Genomic DNA, 21,652 nt, shown 5'->3' with positions numbered 1-21,652 from the left:
ATCCCTAACCTCACGTCTGTAGCCCCGCCCCCTCAACTCCTGAAAAAGTCTGCTGGGGATGATGTGCACACATCGCCCAGCAGACTGCCGCCCGCCCACGCGACCGCCCGCTCTCCAACTCTTGCCTCTGGCACCCTGAACGAGGCCTTAGAGAATTTTGTAAGTAATACAGGATTTAATATGAAGCCAGGAGAGGGATTTCAGCAGAAGATGCTGAGACAGGATTTAGGCGAGTGAAGTGATTCCTGCAGCAGCATTTCGGATAGATTGAAGGGGAGGCAGGAAGGCCGGACTGTAGAAGATTAGTGATCGTGATTGGGGAGAATGAGGGCCTGCGTTAGGCCGCGCTTATAGTGCCGGCAACAGCAACGCCGCGTCAAAACAAATGTATTGCTGTCGCGTGTGCTTATAGTAGGAACGGTGCGACGGCTTGGTCGCGATAGCTAGAAGTCACTTCAATTTGATTTTTTCCCGCCACCGCAGTGTGAGGTTAGCGTTGCTATAAGTGCGGCCTTCGTTTTAACAGTAGAGTGACAGAGAAAAGGGCGTTTCTTTGCAATGTTATGGAGGAAAAAACAACAGGGTTTGACTATCTTGTGAATGTTGAGGAGTTAAATGTGACCCCTAGGCAGCGTGCTTAAAATACTGTGTATGATGGTTCTGCCAAAAGTAATGTAGAAGAGGGCAATAGGGTAAGGCTTGGGAGGAAGTATGAGGAGCTCCATCCGACATGTAACTTTGAGTTGGTGGAGGGCCATTTTAGAGGCTTCGGTCTGCACAGGTGTAAGGTAAAGGGTTGAAAGGTAAATTTGTTATCACCATAGAGGGGATATTTGAACCCCAGAGATGTGACAGTCACCTAGAAATTGTATAAAGAGACCCCATGGGGTACGCCCACAGATCAGAGGAGGTGGTGATGGCAAACAAGTCACTGAAGGTACAATGGGAAAGTTAAGAGAAAATCAGGATTGAGCTCGGTTACGGGTACCAAGGGTATGGAGAAAGAAGGTGGTCCACAGTATCAAAGGCTGTAGAGAGGTCGAGTAATATAAGCATGATATTTGGCAGCATGGAGATAATTGGTTATTTAGGTGAGGGCTGTTTTGGAGGCGTGAGCAGTGAGAACTAGATTATAGCTGATCTAGGAGAGAATAGGAGGTAAGAAAATGAAGCAAGCGCGAGAATACAAGGTGTTCAGGGAGTCAGGCAGGAGGGAGATGGAGATGAGGGGATAGAAAGGAAGGGTCATGCTTGCTTGCAAAGTCTACTTAATGATTTGATTTGGTATGCATCTCGGGTCTCTCCACATGTAAAAGTTGTTTTGAGGTGGTACTTAAAACTCTTTTTTTTTTTTTTTCCTCTCTCCATTTCTCTCCCTCTCTTCCTCTCTCCCTTCTCTTCCTATCTTCCTCTCTTCCTCTCCCCCCCCCTCCTCTCTCTCTCCCTCTCTCCCCCCCTCTCTCCCCCTTTCACTAGTGAGTAGATATTTATTGCAATGAATGTCCTAATCATATTTTTCTGGAAATGTTATTGCCCAACCCCAGATGTGACTCAGTGTAATTTCTGTTTTGGTGTTATACCAGTATTTGTCCATGCCCAATAGCCTGGCTCATGAAAAGGAAGCAACACAGTTTTGAGCAAAATCATAAATGTGTACAGTGAGCTTTTGTGCGGGGCTAATATGACTTGATTAGTGGAAAGCATGTCCAGTTTTTAGATAAAAACTCCCTCCTATATCCAGCAGGCACAATGGGAAAAGTTTTGTGGTTTGTCTATAAATGAGTGATCTCGTCTCTATGTAATCTGCTTCACGATTACTTTCTACATAAATATAAAATGTCTTTCTTTAATAAAGCCTTGTGGTCTACTTTTTTTGGGAGGGGGTGGGGGGGGGTGTCAGGGATAAAGTACTAATTAATACATGTTTATGGCAGGTAAGACCCTTTATCCTATGTAATGTGCCCACTTTCTTCGTGCAGTAGAACTCCTGTAATACTCAGCTGGTGTGATCATTTTTCCTTGGCTCGGTGATCCCCTCCAGAACGAGCGAGTGCATTTTCCTGCAGAATAACTTGAACATTTGAGAATTGGCTGCTCTCCAGGGTGTACATGGTGAAATCCTTAAATCTGTCATAGTCTGCTTCTATTCTGCTCAGTGGGCAAGGGCTCACCACTTGCCTGTAAAGTGGCATTAAAAACTTTCTGTATACACAGCCACATTCGGCTGGGCTGTATTACTGACTTTGTGCCTTGTTTAATCACTGTGACTTTTTAAAAAAAAAAAAAAACAATGAAGACCACTCACTTTTCTGTTTCCGTGAGGGCCCACCCCATGTGATGCGTTCTACCTCCTGGATTTCCAGATCTGTATAAATACGCACCAGCTTGGCCGGTCCCTCTATTGTATATTACAGCTTCATTCTCCAAACCTGCTGGCTGCAGGGCTCAGTGCTTTGGGATTGCTGCATTGTTTGACACTGCTGTGTCTGGAGTAAGGTGTCATTGAAACGTGACACCTGCTTGTCCGTCTCCCCCTTTCGGCCTCACTGAAGCAGGAGACTGCAGAGCCGCTGCAGTGTGCCATACAGATCAGAGATGCAGCTCGGTTCAGGCTCTGATCCTCGGGCATGGGAGGGCCCCCGTTCTAGTGCTCCCTCTCCTGTATCCAGCAATGAATAAGATGCGTGTGGCCTAGATATTTGCAAAGGAAGTGTGCTGAGATCTGGGACGAGCAATCTGGCTAAAAGCTTGGGAGGGGGGAGATTGAGTTGCTCTGTGGTTTATTTTTATTTTTTGTGGCCCCGCCCGGGCCCTGTGAGCACAGTTGTGGTGTTCTGATGCCAGTGAATGTCTGGCTACGGCCCCAGCGGTCACTACTGCATGCGCGCCTGGTTGCGTGTGCACGGGTGAAAGCTGTGGTCTATTGTGGAGCGATGGGATGTGAGGGGGGAGGGGAGCGGCCATGATGGTCTACAATACCTGCACTCCTATTAGTCCACATGATCTGCCCTGCCATTGGCTGCCCACACACCACGTGATTGCGTTGCAGCAAGGAAAGACACAGTTCTTCCCTGCCAGCGGATGCATTGTCGCACTTTGCACGCCCCCATACACACACACACGGCGACTGGGGCCTGCCCCATAGAGGGCTGTGGTGTGTGGAGCTCATGCCTTAGCGTGAGCCATAGCGGCCGCTGGGGACCTGGCCTGATGTGTCGCATACGGCTTTACCCTTGGTTTCCAGATGTGTCCTGTGGTTGTTTTTAAAGATGACGGTCACGTGGACTTCTGTCTTAAATGTAATAAACTGTCAAATGTAACCCGTCTCAGGGGAAAGAATAATAGAATGATGAAGTGCAATCTCTGTTTAATCGCCCCTCTAATGAAATTGATGGTGCTCTAATCTCTGCATCTGGAGATGACGGGACATTTAGTCGCCAGACGCAGCGGTGCTCTGCTTTAGGAATTACAGGTCACAATTGCTTTTTAGTCGCTTTTATTTTTACACACATTTATAGACCGGTCAAGTGTCCTGTAATGATGCATGAGGGCCCTGAACCTTAAATTGTTGTAACATCACCAAATCTCATATAATGAGGGGTGCGTGGGTGATTACAGATGTAGACTGGTTGCTATTGACAAATGATTTGTGATCGACGTGTTCTAGATCGTGTGCAAAGTTTGATTTCCTTTTAAATGTCTAATCTTCTTTTCCAGGGTAGTGTTGTTCTTGGTGATTCTCCGCAGTCTGAAGATTTAATGACTCGTCAGTCAGCTGGACCAACGGCAGCCCAGAATCTGAAAGGGATTAGGGTGCCATCCGCCGCCACCTGTTCCTCTTCAGCTGTAAAACCCTCTGCAGGGGAAAAGCAGTGTGCAACGTTACCCTGCAGTCCTTCCCATGTGCTGCACAATGTGGACAAACAGGTTAGTAAGATCAGCTACAACACTAATGCCACAGTTCAGCAGTCCCTTCTGTCTACAATCTTCTAGATCTAGCTGGAAATGGTATTAGACATACAGGAATTAGAAAGTAGAAATACAAGAATGATGTATCCACGATAATACATGTGATAAAGCTCCTGTGCTGAATGGTTTTTCATAATTTAAGACTAGTCATGCAACTTTATTTTAACTTCTTGAGATTACTGTAATGTAATTTCATTCCGTGAACTGTTCCCTAGAACAGGCAGGGTTTTATTAAGATGCAGTGACGCCTATATATTTACCAGGTTCAAGCTAGGTGCTTGTTTTGTTTTTTGTTACATTGTATGTGTATCTTTAAATAGTGCCCACAACTGTACTTGGAGCTTTACAAGAGACAGGGAACTATAATACAAAGGTGGAGGGGGGTGGGAGGGGGAGGTGAAATGAAAATGACAAGCGAAACTGCTGCTTTAATCTAACCGCTTACTGTCTCTGGGAGGATAGCTCCATATTCTTGTATCTGCCATGTTCTTTATCAGGCAGCTGGTATTTTTTTGTAGCTAAAATTTTGTTTGTTTCTTTGCAGAGATATAACAATACATAGTTGAGGTGTTTTTAGTAAGGTTTAGGGACATTTTATAAGAGGCCTGCAGGATTACACCTTTAACACTTTCAGTGCCATAGGGCACAAGTTGAACTTTAGTGACTGGAACTGGAGGTACCCTTGGGACATATAGTTGGAGTAGATGAGGTTGAAAAAAGACATGCGTCCATCAAGTCCAACCTATGCTAAATTCAGACGACAGATACTTTATTCTATATCCGTACTTACAGTATATTGATCCAGAGGAAGGCAAACACAAACTCCAGTGAAATATCATCCAATGATGTCTCATAAGGGGAAAAATAAATTCCTTAATGACTCCAAATATTGGCAATCCGATTACTCATGGAACATCCTTCCCATGTTTACTTATTTGTTATATCCCTGTATACATTTCCTTTCTTAAATGTCCAACGGTTTTTTTTTTAAACAAATCTATTGTATCTGCCATCACAGTCTCCATGGGTAATGAATTCCACACTGTAACTGCCCTTACTGTAAAGAACCCTTTCCTTTGTTGCAGGTGAAATCTCCTTTCCTCCAACCTTAAGGGATGCCCCCGAGTCCTTTGTACTGCCCGTGGGATGAATAGTTCTTTTGAAAGCTCCATGTATTATCCCCGAATATATTTGTATATAGTTATGATATCCCCTCTTAGACACCTCCGTTTTTTGTTTATTTATTATCCACATTTTTATAACAGTGAACATACAACACAGTATAATACACTATCAAACCGTACAATAAAACACACACCGAAAAACATATTAGATTATAGACGCCTCTTTTCTAATGTAAACATCGAATTGGGTTAGCCTCTCAAATCAGATTATCCATCCTCTTTATTCATTTGGTGGCTCTTCTCTGCACTTTCTCTAGTTCCATAATGTATTTTCTTAGGATTGGTGCCCAAAATTGTACTCCATATTCAATGTGTGGTCTTACTAATGCTTTGTAAAGGAGCATAATTATGTTTACTTCCCTTCCAGCCATTGCACATTTAATGCAAGATAAGATCTTGTTTGCCTTTGCAGCTACTGCATGACATTGGGCACTATTGCTAAGCCTGCTGTCTACAAGCACTCCTAAATCCTTCTCCATCAAGGATTCCCCCAATGAATCCACATTTAATTTGTACGTTTCCTGCTTATTTTTGTTTCCCAAATGCATAACCTTACATTTATCTGTATTTAACCTCATCTGCTATTTACCTGCCCAAGTTTCCAGTTTATCCAAGTCCTTCTGGAGAGAAATTACATCCTGCTCTGATGATACTAAATTGTGTAAGGTAGTACAATCAGCAAAGATGGAGTCTTTGCTATGGATCAGGGGAGCGCAAACTTTTGCAGCCTTTCCTCCGCTGGTGCTCGCGCCCCCTTCCTTACCTTGATGCGGCGTCAAATGACGTAAAATCACGTCGCATGACCCGTAGCGTCATTTCACGCGTGTAATGTCACATGACACCGCGGCGTCATTTGATGCCGCGTTGCCATGAACACTAGTGACGCCGGCAGCCAAGGTAAGTATAGCGTTGCAGAGGCCTCATGCAATCCCCTGCAGTTCATTTTAAATGCCTGGGGGAAATGCACGGGACCTCTGCAACCGCCCCTTGCGCACCGCTGCTCTAGATGCCAACCCCAAGGTCAATAATAAACTGGTTAAAATGCAGGGGTCCCAGTACCGATCCTTGAGGTACTCGACTCAACTTTAGCCCAACCTGAAACGTTCCATTTTGTTAACTGTCTGTCCTTCAACCAGTTTTCAATCCTGGTACAAATATTTTTACCAAGTTCAATTTGCTTTATTTTGAACACCAACCTCTGGTGGAACTGTATCAAAAGCCTTTGCAATACTTAAGTAGACCACATCAACTGTGTTACCCTGGTCTAAATTCCTTCTTACCTCCTCAAAGAAACAAATAAGGATAGTTTGGCACGACCTATCCTTCATAAATACATGCTGACTATTAGTAATAATTTTGTTTCCATTAGTTATTCATGAATATTATCCCGTACTAAACCTTCAAGTAGCTTGCCCAATATTGAAGTCAGGCTTACAGGCCTGTAATTCCCCGGTTGTGATCTAGCTCCCTTTTTAAATTTAGGCATGTCTGTTTTACGCCAATCTTTTGTTACTGAGCATGTGTAAATGGAGTCCTTGATTATTAAATATAATGGTTTGGCTATTTCTGAATTTGGCTCCTTAAGAACTTCTGATTCTTCTCTGGTAAATACAGAGACAACGATTTTGTTTAATACCTCTTCTTTTTCCTTATCTCCAATAATTTGCCTACCCATCTCACACAGAAAGGGTCCTATATTTTCTCTTCTATTTTTTTTGTTATTAAGGTACTTAAAGAACTTGGGGTTAATCTTACTTTCTATTGCAATCCTTTGTTTATTATCCATTTTTGCTAATTTGATTGCCCTCTTGCAACTTTTGTTACATGCCTTATAATTCTGATATGCCTTTGTCCCTTCTGACTTTAAAATCTAAATTCCTGCCTCTTCTTTTCCATTTCCTCCCCTACATGTTTATTTAGCCACATTGGTTTAGACTTGTTTGTTTCTCTATCAGCGTATACCCTTGAGTAATAAATGTGTGCTTTTCTAACAATATTTTAAAGACTGCCCATTAATCTTCCACATGTTTCCCTGCAAAAACACATCTTCCCAATTTATTCCTTATAGATTAGTTCTCAGTTTATTCAAATCTGCCTTTCTAAAGTTTAAAGTCCAGAGAAGCAATTATATGTAAAAAATAAATAAATACAAGCAAAAGCTTTATTCTTTGTTCTGTTGTGCAGAATTAATTCACTAAAATAGATGGATTTTCAGCTGTATTGGATCAAGATGAAATTTCCTAATTGAATTTTATGAGGACTTTGAAAAGGCAAATCACTTACCTGCAAAATAATTAGTTGTTTAACATCCAGGATTCATTGAGTCTATATCCTGGACACTGTCCTGACAAATGGCTTTCCACTCTCCATGCATGGTTGCACTCATCGATTGGCTGATAGAGCAAAGACATTCACCCTTTGATGGCATTTATTGTATACTTTTGATGTTATAGCACATAAAATCCTGCTTTCAAGGTAGTGTTGGGCAATGTACAGGTAGCAAAGTAATACCGTGATAATTTGTCCCAATATCTGAAAAGATTACACAAGTGCCCCTCAAATTAAAACCAAGTAGCCAATGAGGACCTGACTTACTACAGTCTAAGTCCCTATGACTTTGTGCCCCAGCCATTGCCAAACAAATTGCTTCCATAGTCAACTCTCTCCTGTCTGCAGGCCATATCCCTAAGACCTGGAAAACTGCCAGAGCTGTTCCATTCTTCAAATGTGGGGACAAAAAAAAACTGTCTCAAACTACAGGCCAATCTCTCTTCTCTCAATACTATCCAAAGTCATGGGAAAATGTGTTCACTCTCAATTAAGCAATTACTATACCAAGACAAATTTCCCTAGCCAATTGATCTGGCTTTCCCCCAAACACTCCACGGTAACTACGCTACTAAAAGTTTTCATTGAGATAGTGTGGATTGGAACTGGGACAACTCACTGGTGCAATATTCCTAGATATTTCAAAGGCTTTTGATACTGTTGAGCATGTTATCTTAAACTCCAGTGATCTGGAATAGGGAAGCATGCTTTAAACTGGTTTTATTCCTTCCTATCGGGTAGAGCCTGAAGAGACACATGTTGGGCTCTAACTCCAACCCCCTGGATATCACCTGTGGTGTCCCGCAAGGCTCTTTTCTGGGGCCCCTACTCTTCTCAGTGTTCATCAATGATCTTCCTACAGCTTGTAAGGAAGCCTCAATACAGATGGCAGCATCAGGGTATTTACAGTTCACCAGCTAGAAGAAAACATCTGATTTGGCATGCCTGCAAACTGTCAAGTTGTGCATAATTTCTGACATCTATCATTCTACTTCTCGCTGCTTTTATTATGTTTGTATGGCTGGGAAGGGTTTGGTCAACTCTGATTATACTTGTAACCCTCCCTGCCCGGCTGCTGGGAAGATCACATTGGTGTGTAATGTATGGCTACCCTGCATGTGTTACCTTAACTCAGGGGCTGGATTCAGGCGGCTACGTGATGAGGTAGCAAGGTTGTAGAATGGGCACCAGGAACTTTTGGCAAACAGTCTTTTATTTAGGTCCCCAGGCATGAAGACCACATTTTATACAATGTTGTAATATCTCTCTTTCTTATCGGTACTTTTTGCGCTTCCATGAATGCCCACTCAACAGTCAGAGGGAGGTATATTTCTTAGTTTCTCAACTGTTCTGAGACCCGGGCCCCTCGTTCTTCTGTTCGGGAAATCCCTCTGTATTATCCCATTAATGCTTGTCCCATTGGGGCTCCTAGCGGGTTCTGTACAAGTGACCCCAATACCCTTTGTCGGTATGAACTGCCACTTCCGTGCCGCTGAAGAAAACTGTTAATGCAGATTTGTGGTTAGCCTTTCCGCCAGCGTCCAGGAGTCCTCGTTACCAAGGCTATCTTTGGCATGCCATTAGCATACGTCAAAGCTGATCTTGGACTCCCTTAATTTTCTTATGGGATCCTGACTTAAAGGATACTATACCTTTCTACAACATAATAAACAAGGGGGTCTGGTCTGTGCTACTACTTTATAAACACTTATCCACTGTCCCTGAGGCTCCTCTACTCTTGTCCTCCTGGAAGCTAACCTTGAACTTCCCCTCATCTTGTATACTCACCTTGATGTGTTGATCCCATGACAACACAGGGTGGGGCCCGGTACATGCTAACCATACTTGTAACCCTTTAGAGGGGGAGTTACATACTCTCCCACGGTCATCTGAATCTTTACTGTAGTGTGTTTATTAAATCTACACAAGTGGCACAAAAATAATTGCGCAATCTTTGGAGTCTGTTATGGTTAATCATTCACTACATGTAGATTAAAATGGCCGTCACGTTTCTTACACTTCATTTACCGTTTCGGTGCTGGAAGGTCAGAGTTCTTCTGGTATTCCTGCCCCAGGGTCACATGATTGCTTGATCCCGTGACGCCAACTCGTCCCTGACATTAGTAACGCAAGCGGGGGAGGTTGCTTATTTGAAAGTCAGCCCTAGACATAGCATGGGGGGGAATAGTTCAGGGAATGTCATGTGGTCCATGAAAGTACCAGCTCTTGTGATGCTTCTTGAATGTCCGGAGGGCACAAAGTAGATTAATCTTTAGTCGTGTTTCTTCACATCTTTGTTGTCAGAGTGCATTTTTGCTTTAATCCAATCTTCCTGATCAATCTCGATCTTCTGTTTTTATTTAACACTCAGGAAATATTTAAACTTTGCAACACTTCCCACCTCTATTTGTGCCAATGTGTTAAAGGGACGGCGTTCCGTAGGCCTGAGGTGCCAGTTACTGTTTGACTGTAAAGTCTGCCGTTATTGCATGGCTGGTGCACAGTTTGGTATGCTGGGCTTACAAGGAAGTCGTCCATTTCAATTAGCAGTTGGTGCTATGGAAGCAAGGCATTAAGCAGACTCCAAACATCTCCACAACTCGTGTACCGGTCGGTCCATGTTTGCCTAGTGTCAGCAGTACCTGCAATTGCTTAATGCACCCCATCCGGAGGGGGTGGGGGGTTGAGGGGTGATTATGGAATATATTTCTATTACCATAAATTTTAAAACATTTTTTACATTTGTCCGTATTGAAGCGTATAAAATAGAAGAGGGATATGTAATAACATCTCATCTAAAATTTAGATCTGTAAACCCCGCTTTTTATTAGTGTCAGGTTTTGAGGTTGGAATGAATTTTTTTCCTCAGAAGCAAAGGGATGAGTAATATATATTGACCCCACCACCAGCATCTGATACGTTTTGGTGATTTTTAAATGACCTTGAAATTCAGATGCCCACTTATGAGGAGATCTGTCCATTTAATGTTTACAATGAATTTTCTAGAAGTCTATTTAGTAGGTGTGTGCGTTTTAATATTTTGATGCTGTATTTTAATTGGCATGTAGTTTGCATTTTTCGCATGAATAATATATGCCAAGAAAAACAGAATTAGTGGCTTACTGTGTTACTGGGATCAGCCTGTCTTTTATCCTTCATGTCCTGTCTCTCCTAGCTTTGTGCTTTGTATATAGGTATACATAACCTAGAAGGCTCAGGTTAGGAAGCCTGAGACGCCATTCATTAATATGGTTGAAGTGTATTTGGTGTCCTTGAGCCTGTTTGTGTGTCTCAAATTAGACAATGATGAGGAAACGGTGACTGGGCCATTCCGATTTTATAACCGGCTGAAAGAGCGGCACCGTGAGGGAAGGCGCCGACTCTCTGAAAGCCCTGAGTGTGAAGCGGGGAAGTCTGGTTCCTATCCCAGTGTCCGCTTCTTGTCACTTAGGGACTGGGCCAATCTCCCTGTGCCTCAGACACCAAAAGCATAGATTGTAAGCTCTACGGGGCAGGGGCTGGATCTCTATAAATCCACATGCTGCGTACCGTGGCCTAGGTTGCAATTGTGAAGCGTTTTACGTTTCGTTGGGAGCAATGCGCCATTTATTAGTTTGTTATATTTTTAAAGCTTCATTGCATGTTTAGTCAGCATTTCATAAACACGGGCCGTTTATATCATTTGGTTTTCTGTGGGGTTTTTAATGTGGTCCTTTTCCCTCGTTGGGATTGACGTGAGTCGGGGGGCGGAGGGGGAGGGGGAGAATTGTATTTTATTTTTATATATATATATATACTTGAAGGGTCCTTATTTGTTTAATCAATATTGGGCAAAGATGTCCATAGCAAATAATTAAGAAAAACCAGGGATTATTATTTGTCGCTGCAATGTTGTAACATCACTACGGCCGCGCTTATAGTGACGGTGACGCGACCGATGCCGTTGCTACTTGCGAAAGTTGTAATTCAATTTGCAGCGGCGTTGGGGTCATTGGTTTACGGTCACGTGGCGACAGTGTAAAAAAAATCAAATTTAACCCGCTTCCAAATTTTTGGTCGCTCCGTCGCTGTCGCGCTTACTATAAGTGCTGGCGACTGAGTCCATTGTTTTGTTTTGGCGTGACGTCGTGGGCACTATAAGCGCAGCATTGGAATGCTACGAGTACCTTTATACTGTATATGAAGACTGTGACATAGTTTACACTGGTGCTGTGTGTAACTCTGAGCAGTGTCCCTTTCATGTTATTCAGACATCCACTATTCCTGAAATAGCAACCAAACCTAGAAAACTGTTTTGGAAACCTGGTTTAAGACTTCATTTTTGTGGTGAAATGTATCAGTTTGTGATTAGGGCCATTTTTACTAAGTTTTGCTAAACTGTAAGGCAATTTATTGCCCATTTACGTGAAGGGGATGTAAAGTGCTTTGTGGCTTGGCATTGTTTAGTACATATGGCCCTTATTGTTAATTCCTAAAGTAAATATTCTGAAATGTTGTCATGGTTCATTCAGCTGAATTGTTGGCCATTGTGTGCAGAATTGTTCATTTCTGCCCTAACCCTATTTACATTATTAAAATCTACTGTTCTAATTCAAGTACCCTGAAAACTGTTAAATAGCAGATTTTAAAAGCTCCAGGCTGCTCCATAATTGTCAGCAAGATTACATTAGTACATAGCGTTATCTTTTTCAACAGTTTTAACTGTCCCATCTGTTTTTACTGCTGTAACTACTGGTTCAGATACGCATGCACCAAATTACCAATGCAATACAGTAGCTGTAGACATTTGTTGCACACTTGTATTCTACAGGTGTATATCACTTCAAAAACAACATTCACTGCAAGTGGAGCTTTTCCCACAGTGTCTTTAATGTTTCTACATTAGAAGAATCTTCTTTGATTGCCATGATACATGCTTCAGGATCCTGGATATGGCTGCAATATACTTGAAATTAAGCAATGCAAAGAGGGGAAAGAAAATGTGTTGCATGACAACAGGATACTGGTGTGCAGGGCAATACAGGTAGTCATCGCTATCCAACGTTTCACTTTACAACGAATAGCATATCCGACGCCTGAATGTGTTACCCAACGCTCACCGCCACTGATTAACATGGGACTCGCTTCACAACGGTTTCACTATCCAACGCTACTTCCAGAACAGATTCTGTTGGATAACCGATGTCTGCCTGTATGTGTACGGGCATTGCAAGACTGCTCCATATTCCTTCAATAGCCAACTAACATATAAATATAATTTAGGTACTGTTGATATTATATTTTTCTCTCCCAAGTTGGTCACTTTTCAATGGTGTGTTTTTTAGGGGGTTTTTTTTGTTGCATTATTAATTTATATACCCTCTCTTGTAGTGTTCCCGCCTTACACAGCCTGTAGGAAATGTCGTGTGTCAAAGTCCATCCACTACCCCCTTGTCAGAATCCCCAGGATCCCAAAAACCATCTGGTCAAGTCAACGGACTCCTAAATTGGTAAGTCTGTTTCCTTTTTTCATAATCCGTGCTGCTACTCATCAGTTGTTTCCAGACTTACCGGAGGATGTTGATTTGAGCTGTGTGTCTGTGATTTCACAAAGCCTCCAGGGCATATTGTGTTTTTGACTGCGCAGGCCACCTTCCCTCTCTGCCAGCACCATGTGGGAGCGGCAGCAGCAGCTCCACGTCTCAAGTTCAGTTCCTTTCAGGTAGACCTCGCCTAGTTGCCAGCCACAGTTCTAGCCTGTGCAGAATGTGTCCGGGTTCCAGTAACATGTGCACTAGGACTTTGCACACCGCTCCAAGCTTCACTCAGGATTTCGATAAGCACATGTTAATTGAGATGGTAGTGCTACTAAGATTTTTATATAACTGCTAACCCAATCAAGATATAAAATAGAGTGTAAAATGAGGATTCGTAAGATGTGGTCCCTGAATGTCTTGGCAGCCCCCTAATATTTTAGTAGTGGGTTGCTGCTTCCAGCATGTATGGGGTGGGCTGAAAGTACAACATTTAGAGTTGGCTGTAGTATTATAGATGTATTTAAGTAAAACTACATATGGAGGACATATCAACAAGGAAAGTGTAAGAACCATTGGTCTAAAAACACCGAAACCGCAACGTGTCTAATTGTAAGTCCAAGAGTGAAATGCAGCTGCTCTCGTGTACCTCTAGGACTCCCATTAGGTCTGTTTGTGTGAACAGCCTCTTGTTTGTTGAACTGACAAAAGATGGAGCCTATGCTGACTGCCGTGTATTCCTAATTCTTGAATGAGCGGGAGACTCCTGAAGTCTTGGAGTTTGACTGTCCATGGCAGTCTGTGTGTGAGAGTTTTCGGGGGCAATCCGTTTGCCCTATCGGTGTATGTATTTATCCATGTACGTTTGCTGTGCATCCGAGTATATTTATGTATGAGTGTATATATATCTGTGCTTGCGTATATTTATGCACAATGTAATGCGTGTATGGGCCTCTGAATGCATGCATGCACGTCTGATAGTATAACTTTTTGTCTGCTATGGTCCCATAGATGGGTCGTACAATCTGTTTCAACTTGTAGGCATTTAAGCTACAGTGCAAGCAATATCCTACCGGTTTTTTTTTAATATATAAATTAAATCAGTTCTGTACTATGAGTATTTTCTCATAGTACAGAAGTGATTTAATTTATATTAAAAAAAACTGTAGGATATTGCTTGAACTGCATTATTGCATTAAACTGCATTGAATTGCATTAAAAAAACCTTTAAAGATATTTTGAATATATTCTAATGTGGCAAGCTTTTTTGTTTCTATAGAAACCTTTTACAAAGTCATATCACCTTCCCCTTCTGAGACAGGCTCTGGCTCTTGAGACCTGCCCTCTATCTAGCAGTGCACCAATTGTATCTAGTTACTGCCTGGTTACATGATCTTCCCCACAGAACTTTGCATCGTGGGTACTGTTTAGCAGCAATAGCCGTGAATTGAATAACCCAGAGCAAAGCGATAGATTACAGGAAAATGGATAGATCGGAAATTTATTGAATCACTTGTCAGTGTGCAGATTGTATTGATACACATGTTGAATGGGGGGTTGGGGAATGAATATATATATATATATATATATATATATATATATATATATATATATATATATATATATATATATATATATATATATATATATATATATATATATATATATATATATATATATATATATATATATATATATATATATATATATATACTGATATACCATGGGGGGGGCAAAGGGCATGGAGGGAGGCAAAGGGCAGGGGGGGCCAAAGGGCAGGGAGGGGCGGGGGTGGCAAAGGGCAGGGAGGGGCGGGGGTGGCAAAGGGCAGGGAGGGTGGGGTCGACTGGCAGGGAGGGTGGGGTCGACGGGCAGGGAGGGGCGGGGTTGAAGGGCAGGGGTGCCGAGGGGCGGGGGTGCCAAAGGGCAGGGAGGGGCGGGGGTGCCAAAGAGCAGGGAGGGGCGGGGTGCCAAAGGGCAGGGAGGGGCGGGGGTGCCAAAGGGCAGGGAGGGGCGGGGGTGCCAAAGGGCAGGGAGGGGCGGGGGTGCCAGAGGGGCGGGGGTGCCAAAGGGCAGGGAGGGGCGGGGGGGCCAAAGGGCAGGGAGGGTGTGAGTGAAGGGCGGGAGCGAAGGGCAGGGAGGGTGGGGGCGAAGGGCAGGGTGTGTGTGAGTGAAGGGCGGGGGCAAAGGGCAGGGAGGGTGGGGGCGAAGGGCAGGGTGTGTGTGAGTGAAGGGTGGGGGCGAAGGGCAGTGAGGGTGGGGGCAAAGGGCAGGGAGGGTGGGGGCGAAGGGCAGGGGATGTGTGAGTGAAAGGCAGGGCCGGAGGGGGTGTGAAGGGCCGGGGGGGGGGTGAAGGGCAGGGCCGGGGGGGGGGGGGGTGAAGGGTCGGGTAAAGGGTCGGGTGAAGGGCCGGGCCAGGGGAGGGGGGTGAAGGGCCGGGGGGGGGGGGGGTGAAGCGCCGGGCCGGGGTGAAGTGCCGGGGGGGGGGGGGTGAAAGATCCCTTCCCCTGCGATTACTTACCTCGCACCGGGCCGCGCTCCTCCTCGGGTTCCTCGGCGGTCTCCGTTCCCCCCGGCGATGCGGAGCTGAGACGCTCAGGTCAGGAGGTGGTGTGGGCAGCCGGCCCGTACAGCTCCCGACTGAGAGAGCCGGAGCAGCGCTCCTGGGGATTGTGAGCTGGGGGCGTGGCCTCTAGGCCTGAAGGTGAGAGCGGCGAGAGCTTGCTCTGGGTGGGGGGAGCGTTCTGTGGGAGGGAGCACCAGGAGAGAGGGTGAGCACCAGGAGAGAGGGTGAGCACCAGGAGAGAGGGTGAGCACCGGGAGAGAGGGTGATGTTGATGTCCCGCGGAGTGGTGATAGGGGGGTTTCCGTTGTTGCGGGCCAGCCGCGGGGGGGGGGGGGGTCAAGGCCGGGCAGCTGTTAAGGAGGGTGGAGTGTGTGTGTGTGTGTGTGTTGAGGAGGGTGGAGTGTGTGTGTTGAGGAGGGTGGTGTGTGTGTGTGTGTGTGTGTGTGTGTCTGGCCCGCCCGTCACTCCGCCTCAGGCCAATGAGAGGTGTGCGGGGGCTGGCGGCCCAAGGGACCAATGAGATTTCCCCTAGGGACACCAGGCAGGCATACAGTGCTTTCACTAATAATAGTATAAGATATATATATAGATATATATTTCTTATTATTATTACAGCTCAACCCCGTTATAGCGCGATCCGCTATAACGTGGATCTGATTATAACGCGGTTTCAGCATACACCCTGAATTAAAAAAAAAATATGTAAATTGTTTTTTGAACATTTTTTTTTTTGCACACTACACACTACACACTCACAGCACCAGCGCACACTGCACACACATACACACACATACACACATACACACACATACACACATACACACATACACACACACACACACACACAGCCCCCCCTACCTTTTTTTGTCAGCCCACCTTTTGGATGCATCGTGGGGCTGCTGGGAGGGGGGAGGAACGGTGCAAGGCTGGGGGGGGGGGGCTGCTGCTGCGATGCTGGGCTCAAAGAGAGCCCCCCCTCTCCCTGCCTGTATCTCTGTTGCTGTGGGGGAGGATTGAAGGGAGCTGATCCCTGGCCGAGGAACTCAGAAACAGCTGACATCCCGTGAGCTCTCCTCCCCCTCGCAGCTTCTCTGCACAGATCAACTGCTGCAGATGCTGGGTAAGGGCAAGTGCTGCTGGGAGTGGGGGGGAGGGGTCCGGGGAGCCTGCCATTGCACGCTGGGCTCTGGGAGAGTTATCTCAGCTCTCCCCCTTCGGCAGCGCGGAGTCCCACATCACGGCGGCCATGTTGGTTTTTTAAATTAGCGCGACCCTCGTAATAACGCGGTCTGATCGGGTGGCCCCCGAGGACTGCGTTATAACGGGGTTCAGCTGTATTATTATTATATATATATTTTTTTAGCGGCAGCTTTAATGCGTGGCACAAGCCGTTGGTATTTGTACTTTAGGATTCAGTGAGTATTCCCCCTACAGATGTTGCTGTCTAACACAACTAGTAATTGTTTTGGTCTTTCTACGCCTGCTCAACCTGAAAGGTTGCATTACTGGGAAGGAAAGGTAGATCATTAAACAATAGGGTATTATCCTGCAAGATACTGAACAGAAAACTTTCGCTCAACATTTTACCCAGGAAGCTTCTGGAGCCATTTGGGAGTCTGCAGATCCATCTTAACTGTTGGATTAAGTTGGGGCTTCTAAGTCAGGGTTGCTCAACTCCACTCAAGCACCCCCCAACAGGTCAGGCTTTCAGGGGATCCCAGCTTTACCACACTTGGCTCAGAGCTGCTGAGCCTGGGATATCCTGAAAACCTGGCCTGTTGGGGGTGGAAGGTCTGGAGGACTGGTAACACATTTGTGCTGTTAACTTGCAATGCTAAAAAGTGTGTGTTCGTGTGTGTTCGTGTGTGTTCGTGTGTGTTCGTGTGTGTTCGTGTGTGTTCGTGTGTGTTCGTGTGTGTTCGTGTGTGTTCGTGTGTGTTCGTGTGTGTTCGTGTGTGTTCGTGTGTGTTCGTGTGTGTTCGTGTGTGTTCGTGTGTGTTAGTGTGTGTTAGTGTGTGTTAGTGTGTGTTAGTGTGTGTTAGTGTGTGTTAGTGTGTGTTCGTGTGTGTTCGTGTGTGTGTTCATCTGGAAATGTTAAGTTTTTTTATGGGTTCAATATAGGCTATGCTTGTATTTTGGATCTTTGAACTTGATCTGATCATGATCTGCGTGTTTATTTTTTTGCACAGTGAGGCAACTAGATACTGTAATTACAATGTTCAAATAGAGGAGCCAAAATACCCAAGACTATTTGATGTTGCAATGTGTGTTTTGATTTTGTGCATCCTGTGTTGAGAAGCCATCCTTTTTATATATATTTTTTTGCAGATCTGTGATCTTCTGTTACATGGTGGGTCTTTTAGCAGAAATTATTAGATTTTTTTTTTTTTTTAATTATTATTGATGACTGGCGCTACAAAGGCCTTTTGTAGGGTAAATTGATGCTTCACTAGCACGTCTGCAAGTTGGAGAGTTACACATCTTGTGGGTGTCTTAAAGCTGCAATCCCCACCCCCTCTAAAAACCCAACATTGTGTTGGCACTGCATCATGTTAACTTGTATTGCATTACTCACCCATCTGGCATCTAGGGCTCTAGTTACTTTGATTTGTACTCAATGTTATTAAACCCTAATATTCTTTGGGTAGCACTTTCTGTGTGCGGGCGTGTGCACTCCCCTGCATAGACACATACATGTACACCCCTACAACACATGTACACCCCTACAACACATGTACACCCCTACAACACATGTAAACCCCTACAACACATGTACACCCCTACAACACATGTACACCCCTACAACACATGTACACCCTGCAAGCGCGCACACGTCAGCTGTGATCCAAACTAATAGCACAGGAGTAGAAAAATAGTAAAGTATTAAGACCAACAAGCAAACCTATAGGTTTTGGTCCCCAGGGACTGTGTGTGTGTGTGTGTGTGTGTGTGTGTGTGTGCGCACACTGCTGTAGGGCTATATAAATGAAATAAAATCTAAAACTTGCTGAGTGGGAATTATTTGTAAAGCTTTCATGTTATGGATACCTTCTTTTAGTTACGTTTCTTGAAAGGAAATGTAAATGTAGTTGGTGGTTGGGTTTTGAGACGTCTCTTGTTTTGGTGAGGTGGTCACAGAGCTTTAGTTTTCCAGAAACTTTATACAATTTCTTTTTGTACAAGGGAAACGCATATAGTAGCATATGAAAATCTACAGACATGTAAAGCACAACTTAGATGACAAAAGGCTGTGTGAAAGTTCATGTGTACAAATCTATTTCCTTCTTGCCAGATACAGGCGTGTGCAATGTTCCCTTCCAACATATTCTCAGAACCCTTCCATTACAAATCTGTCACAATGGATTCATAGTTTCCCTTTCATCTATGTGGCACCAACGTATTTTTCCATGTGCAGGGAATACAAATGTATGTATATGTGTGTGTGTGTGTGTGTGTATATATATATATATATATGACAAGCAAAAAAGAAAAAAAGCTGCGCCTCTAATAGAAGTGAACCAGTGTGGATATAATGGTTCTAGTAAATCCCAATCAATATGTACTAATATGGGAGTTTCCCTAAATGACATATGCAATTATTATAAACCCTTACAGATATTGAAGTGGGCACATAACAATAATAAAACAACATATGATTGAAATAAAAGAGCAAACAGGAAAGAAAAAACCAGTCCTCAAAATGTTCCAATAGTTGTAATGGATACTGGTATGCAGGGTCTCCGGCAGCTCTCAATGTGAACAACCCATGTCCACAGGGTATCTAGAAGGAAAAGAAGAGGAGAGAGCGCACGCCCATAGCGTAAAATAGTATTTAATGAGGGGAAGGGGGGGAGAGGGGAGGTAAAAAATGCACTTACAAAAGTACAATAAAATCAAGCATTTGTGAAAATAATCACCACCATCCGGTTCAAACTGCAAGCTCTTTGGGACAGTCCCAGGCTCCGTTGGTGAAGGATCAGCGTCCCCGCAGGTTTCCAGGGCTGGTGTGCTGTTAAAAGTCCAAGAAATCAGTTCCGTGTGATGAAATCTCTTTAGCACCTGCGCTTGGATAGGTCCACTCCAGCGCTTCGTATTGACTTCAATGTCAGTGCGTCTGACGTAATGACGCTCCCTGACGCGTTTCGTCAGTCACGGCCAACTTTTTCAAAGGGATACCTTGAGAGAGGGAGGTCCTGTGGTATATATACACAGCATAATGATGCTAAGTGTTTGGAACGCCCCCACTCAGGTGAAAAGTGCTTGTCACTGATTTAAAGTGTGTTGAACTGCATATATATAATATAATAAAATCCATATGTGATTACATAGTTACTTGAAAGAGTTAAGCGGAGATAGTATTTGAGAGAGAATCATATCCATATTGAGAGACATAGTCCCAACTATACTTGGATCAATATACATAGTAATTTCCAGAGACAGTTCAAGGTAGTAGTTAATTAAAAAAATGTTTTTAAGTATACACCCTTCAACATCCTAAACCGCTTGGTAGATGGATATATATGGGGGGTTACACCAGACAATTGTTATACTCGTCTGTGAATTGCACCACAAACGGGCTACCTAATAAATTTTCTGATATATATATATATATATATTTAAAAATATATAATTAAATAAAGAAATATTGTACATCCTTATGGATGCAAATGGTAAATATATACTATGTGGTAGATCAATTTCATCAAGACTTGTACAAAATACGTAATGTGAATACATAAATTCCAATTTAAACAAATTACATACAGCATAGTCTAAAAATTATTCTAAACAAAGTCTAGATTTATACACATAGTATAAACAAAAAACATATATATACATAGAGAAGACATCTGAAAACCACACATATGAACATCACAATGAATATCATCCTCCTATAAATAGGGAATCTAATCTATGAGAGCATTAAGGAGATCAATAATATCTGGAATCTATATGCCACGAACAGAGCAGGGGCCCGGAGGTCCTGAAAAAACAGTGTAATGGATAATTGTGATCTACCGAATAAAGTGTTAAGATACTTATATAAATTTTATTTATGTATACGTGTGTAATGAATACTGAATAACTCATATCCATTGTGATTAATAAACAAATTATTAGTGAAAGCTTAATTCTATTAAATGAACTTGTAGTTCTGTGTTATGTGTTAATATATTAACTAAAAGTGTACTCAACAATATAAACTATATGATGTGATTAATGTCTAACTGATACCGTGTAATATAGCCCAATGATCCTAATATTATCTATAAAGATATATATAAAAAAAAAAATATATGAGAATATATTAATTATGTGAATAGATGACGTAACCCAAATCCCAGACGGGAAAGCGAGGGAGGGGGGGGGGGGGGGAAGGGAAAAAGGAGGGGGGGGGGGAATGGAAAAAAATAATAATATCCTGATCCTTCACCAACGGAGCCTGGCACTGTCCCAAAGAGCTTGCAGTTTGAACCGGATGGTGGTGATTATTTTCACAAATGCTTGATTTTATTGTACTTTTGTAAGTGCATTTTTTACCTCCCCTCTCCCCCCCTTCCCCTCATTAAATACTATTTTACGCTATGGGCGTGCGCTCTCTCTTCTTCTTTTCCTTATATATATATATATATATATATATATATATATATATATATATATATATATATATATATTTATATTTATATTTATATTATATATGTATATATATATATATATGTGTGTATATGTGTATATATATATGTGTATATTTATATATATACATACACACACACACACACACACACACACACACACACACACACACACACACACACACACACACACACACACACACACACACACACCTACACACACCTACACACCTACACACCTACACACACCTACACACCTACACACACCTACACACACCTACACACACCTACACACACCTACACACACCTACACACACCTACACACACCTACACACACCTACACACACCTACACACACCTACACACACCTACACACACCTACACACACCTACACACACCTACACACACCTACACACACCTACACACATACACCTACACACATACACACACCTACACACAC

General features: G+C 43.4%; 1 protein-coding gene across 1 annotated transcript in view; it reads left to right on the top strand.

Annotated features, from left to right (window-relative positions):
* Positions 1-21,652, top strand: part of LOC142487963 (KAT8 regulatory NSL complex subunit 1-like) — a 124,689-nt gene that overhangs the window by 81,287 nt on the left and 21,750 nt on the right. The window contains exons 3-4 of the mRNA XM_075588160.1: positions 3,718-3,927; positions 12,852-12,970. Of these exons, the coding sequence (XP_075444275.1) occupies positions 3,718-3,927; positions 12,852-12,970 (329 nt within the window). The remainder of the gene's footprint in view (positions 1-3,717; positions 3,928-12,851; positions 12,971-21,652) is intronic.

Source organism: Ascaphus truei, chromosome 2 (genome assembly GCF_040206685.1).
Source record: "Ascaphus truei isolate aAscTru1 chromosome 2, aAscTru1.hap1, whole genome shotgun sequence".
NCBI lineage: Eukaryota > Metazoa > Chordata > Amphibia > Anura > Ascaphidae > Ascaphus > Ascaphus truei.
This window is presented reverse-complemented; position numbering and strand designations above follow the sequence as displayed.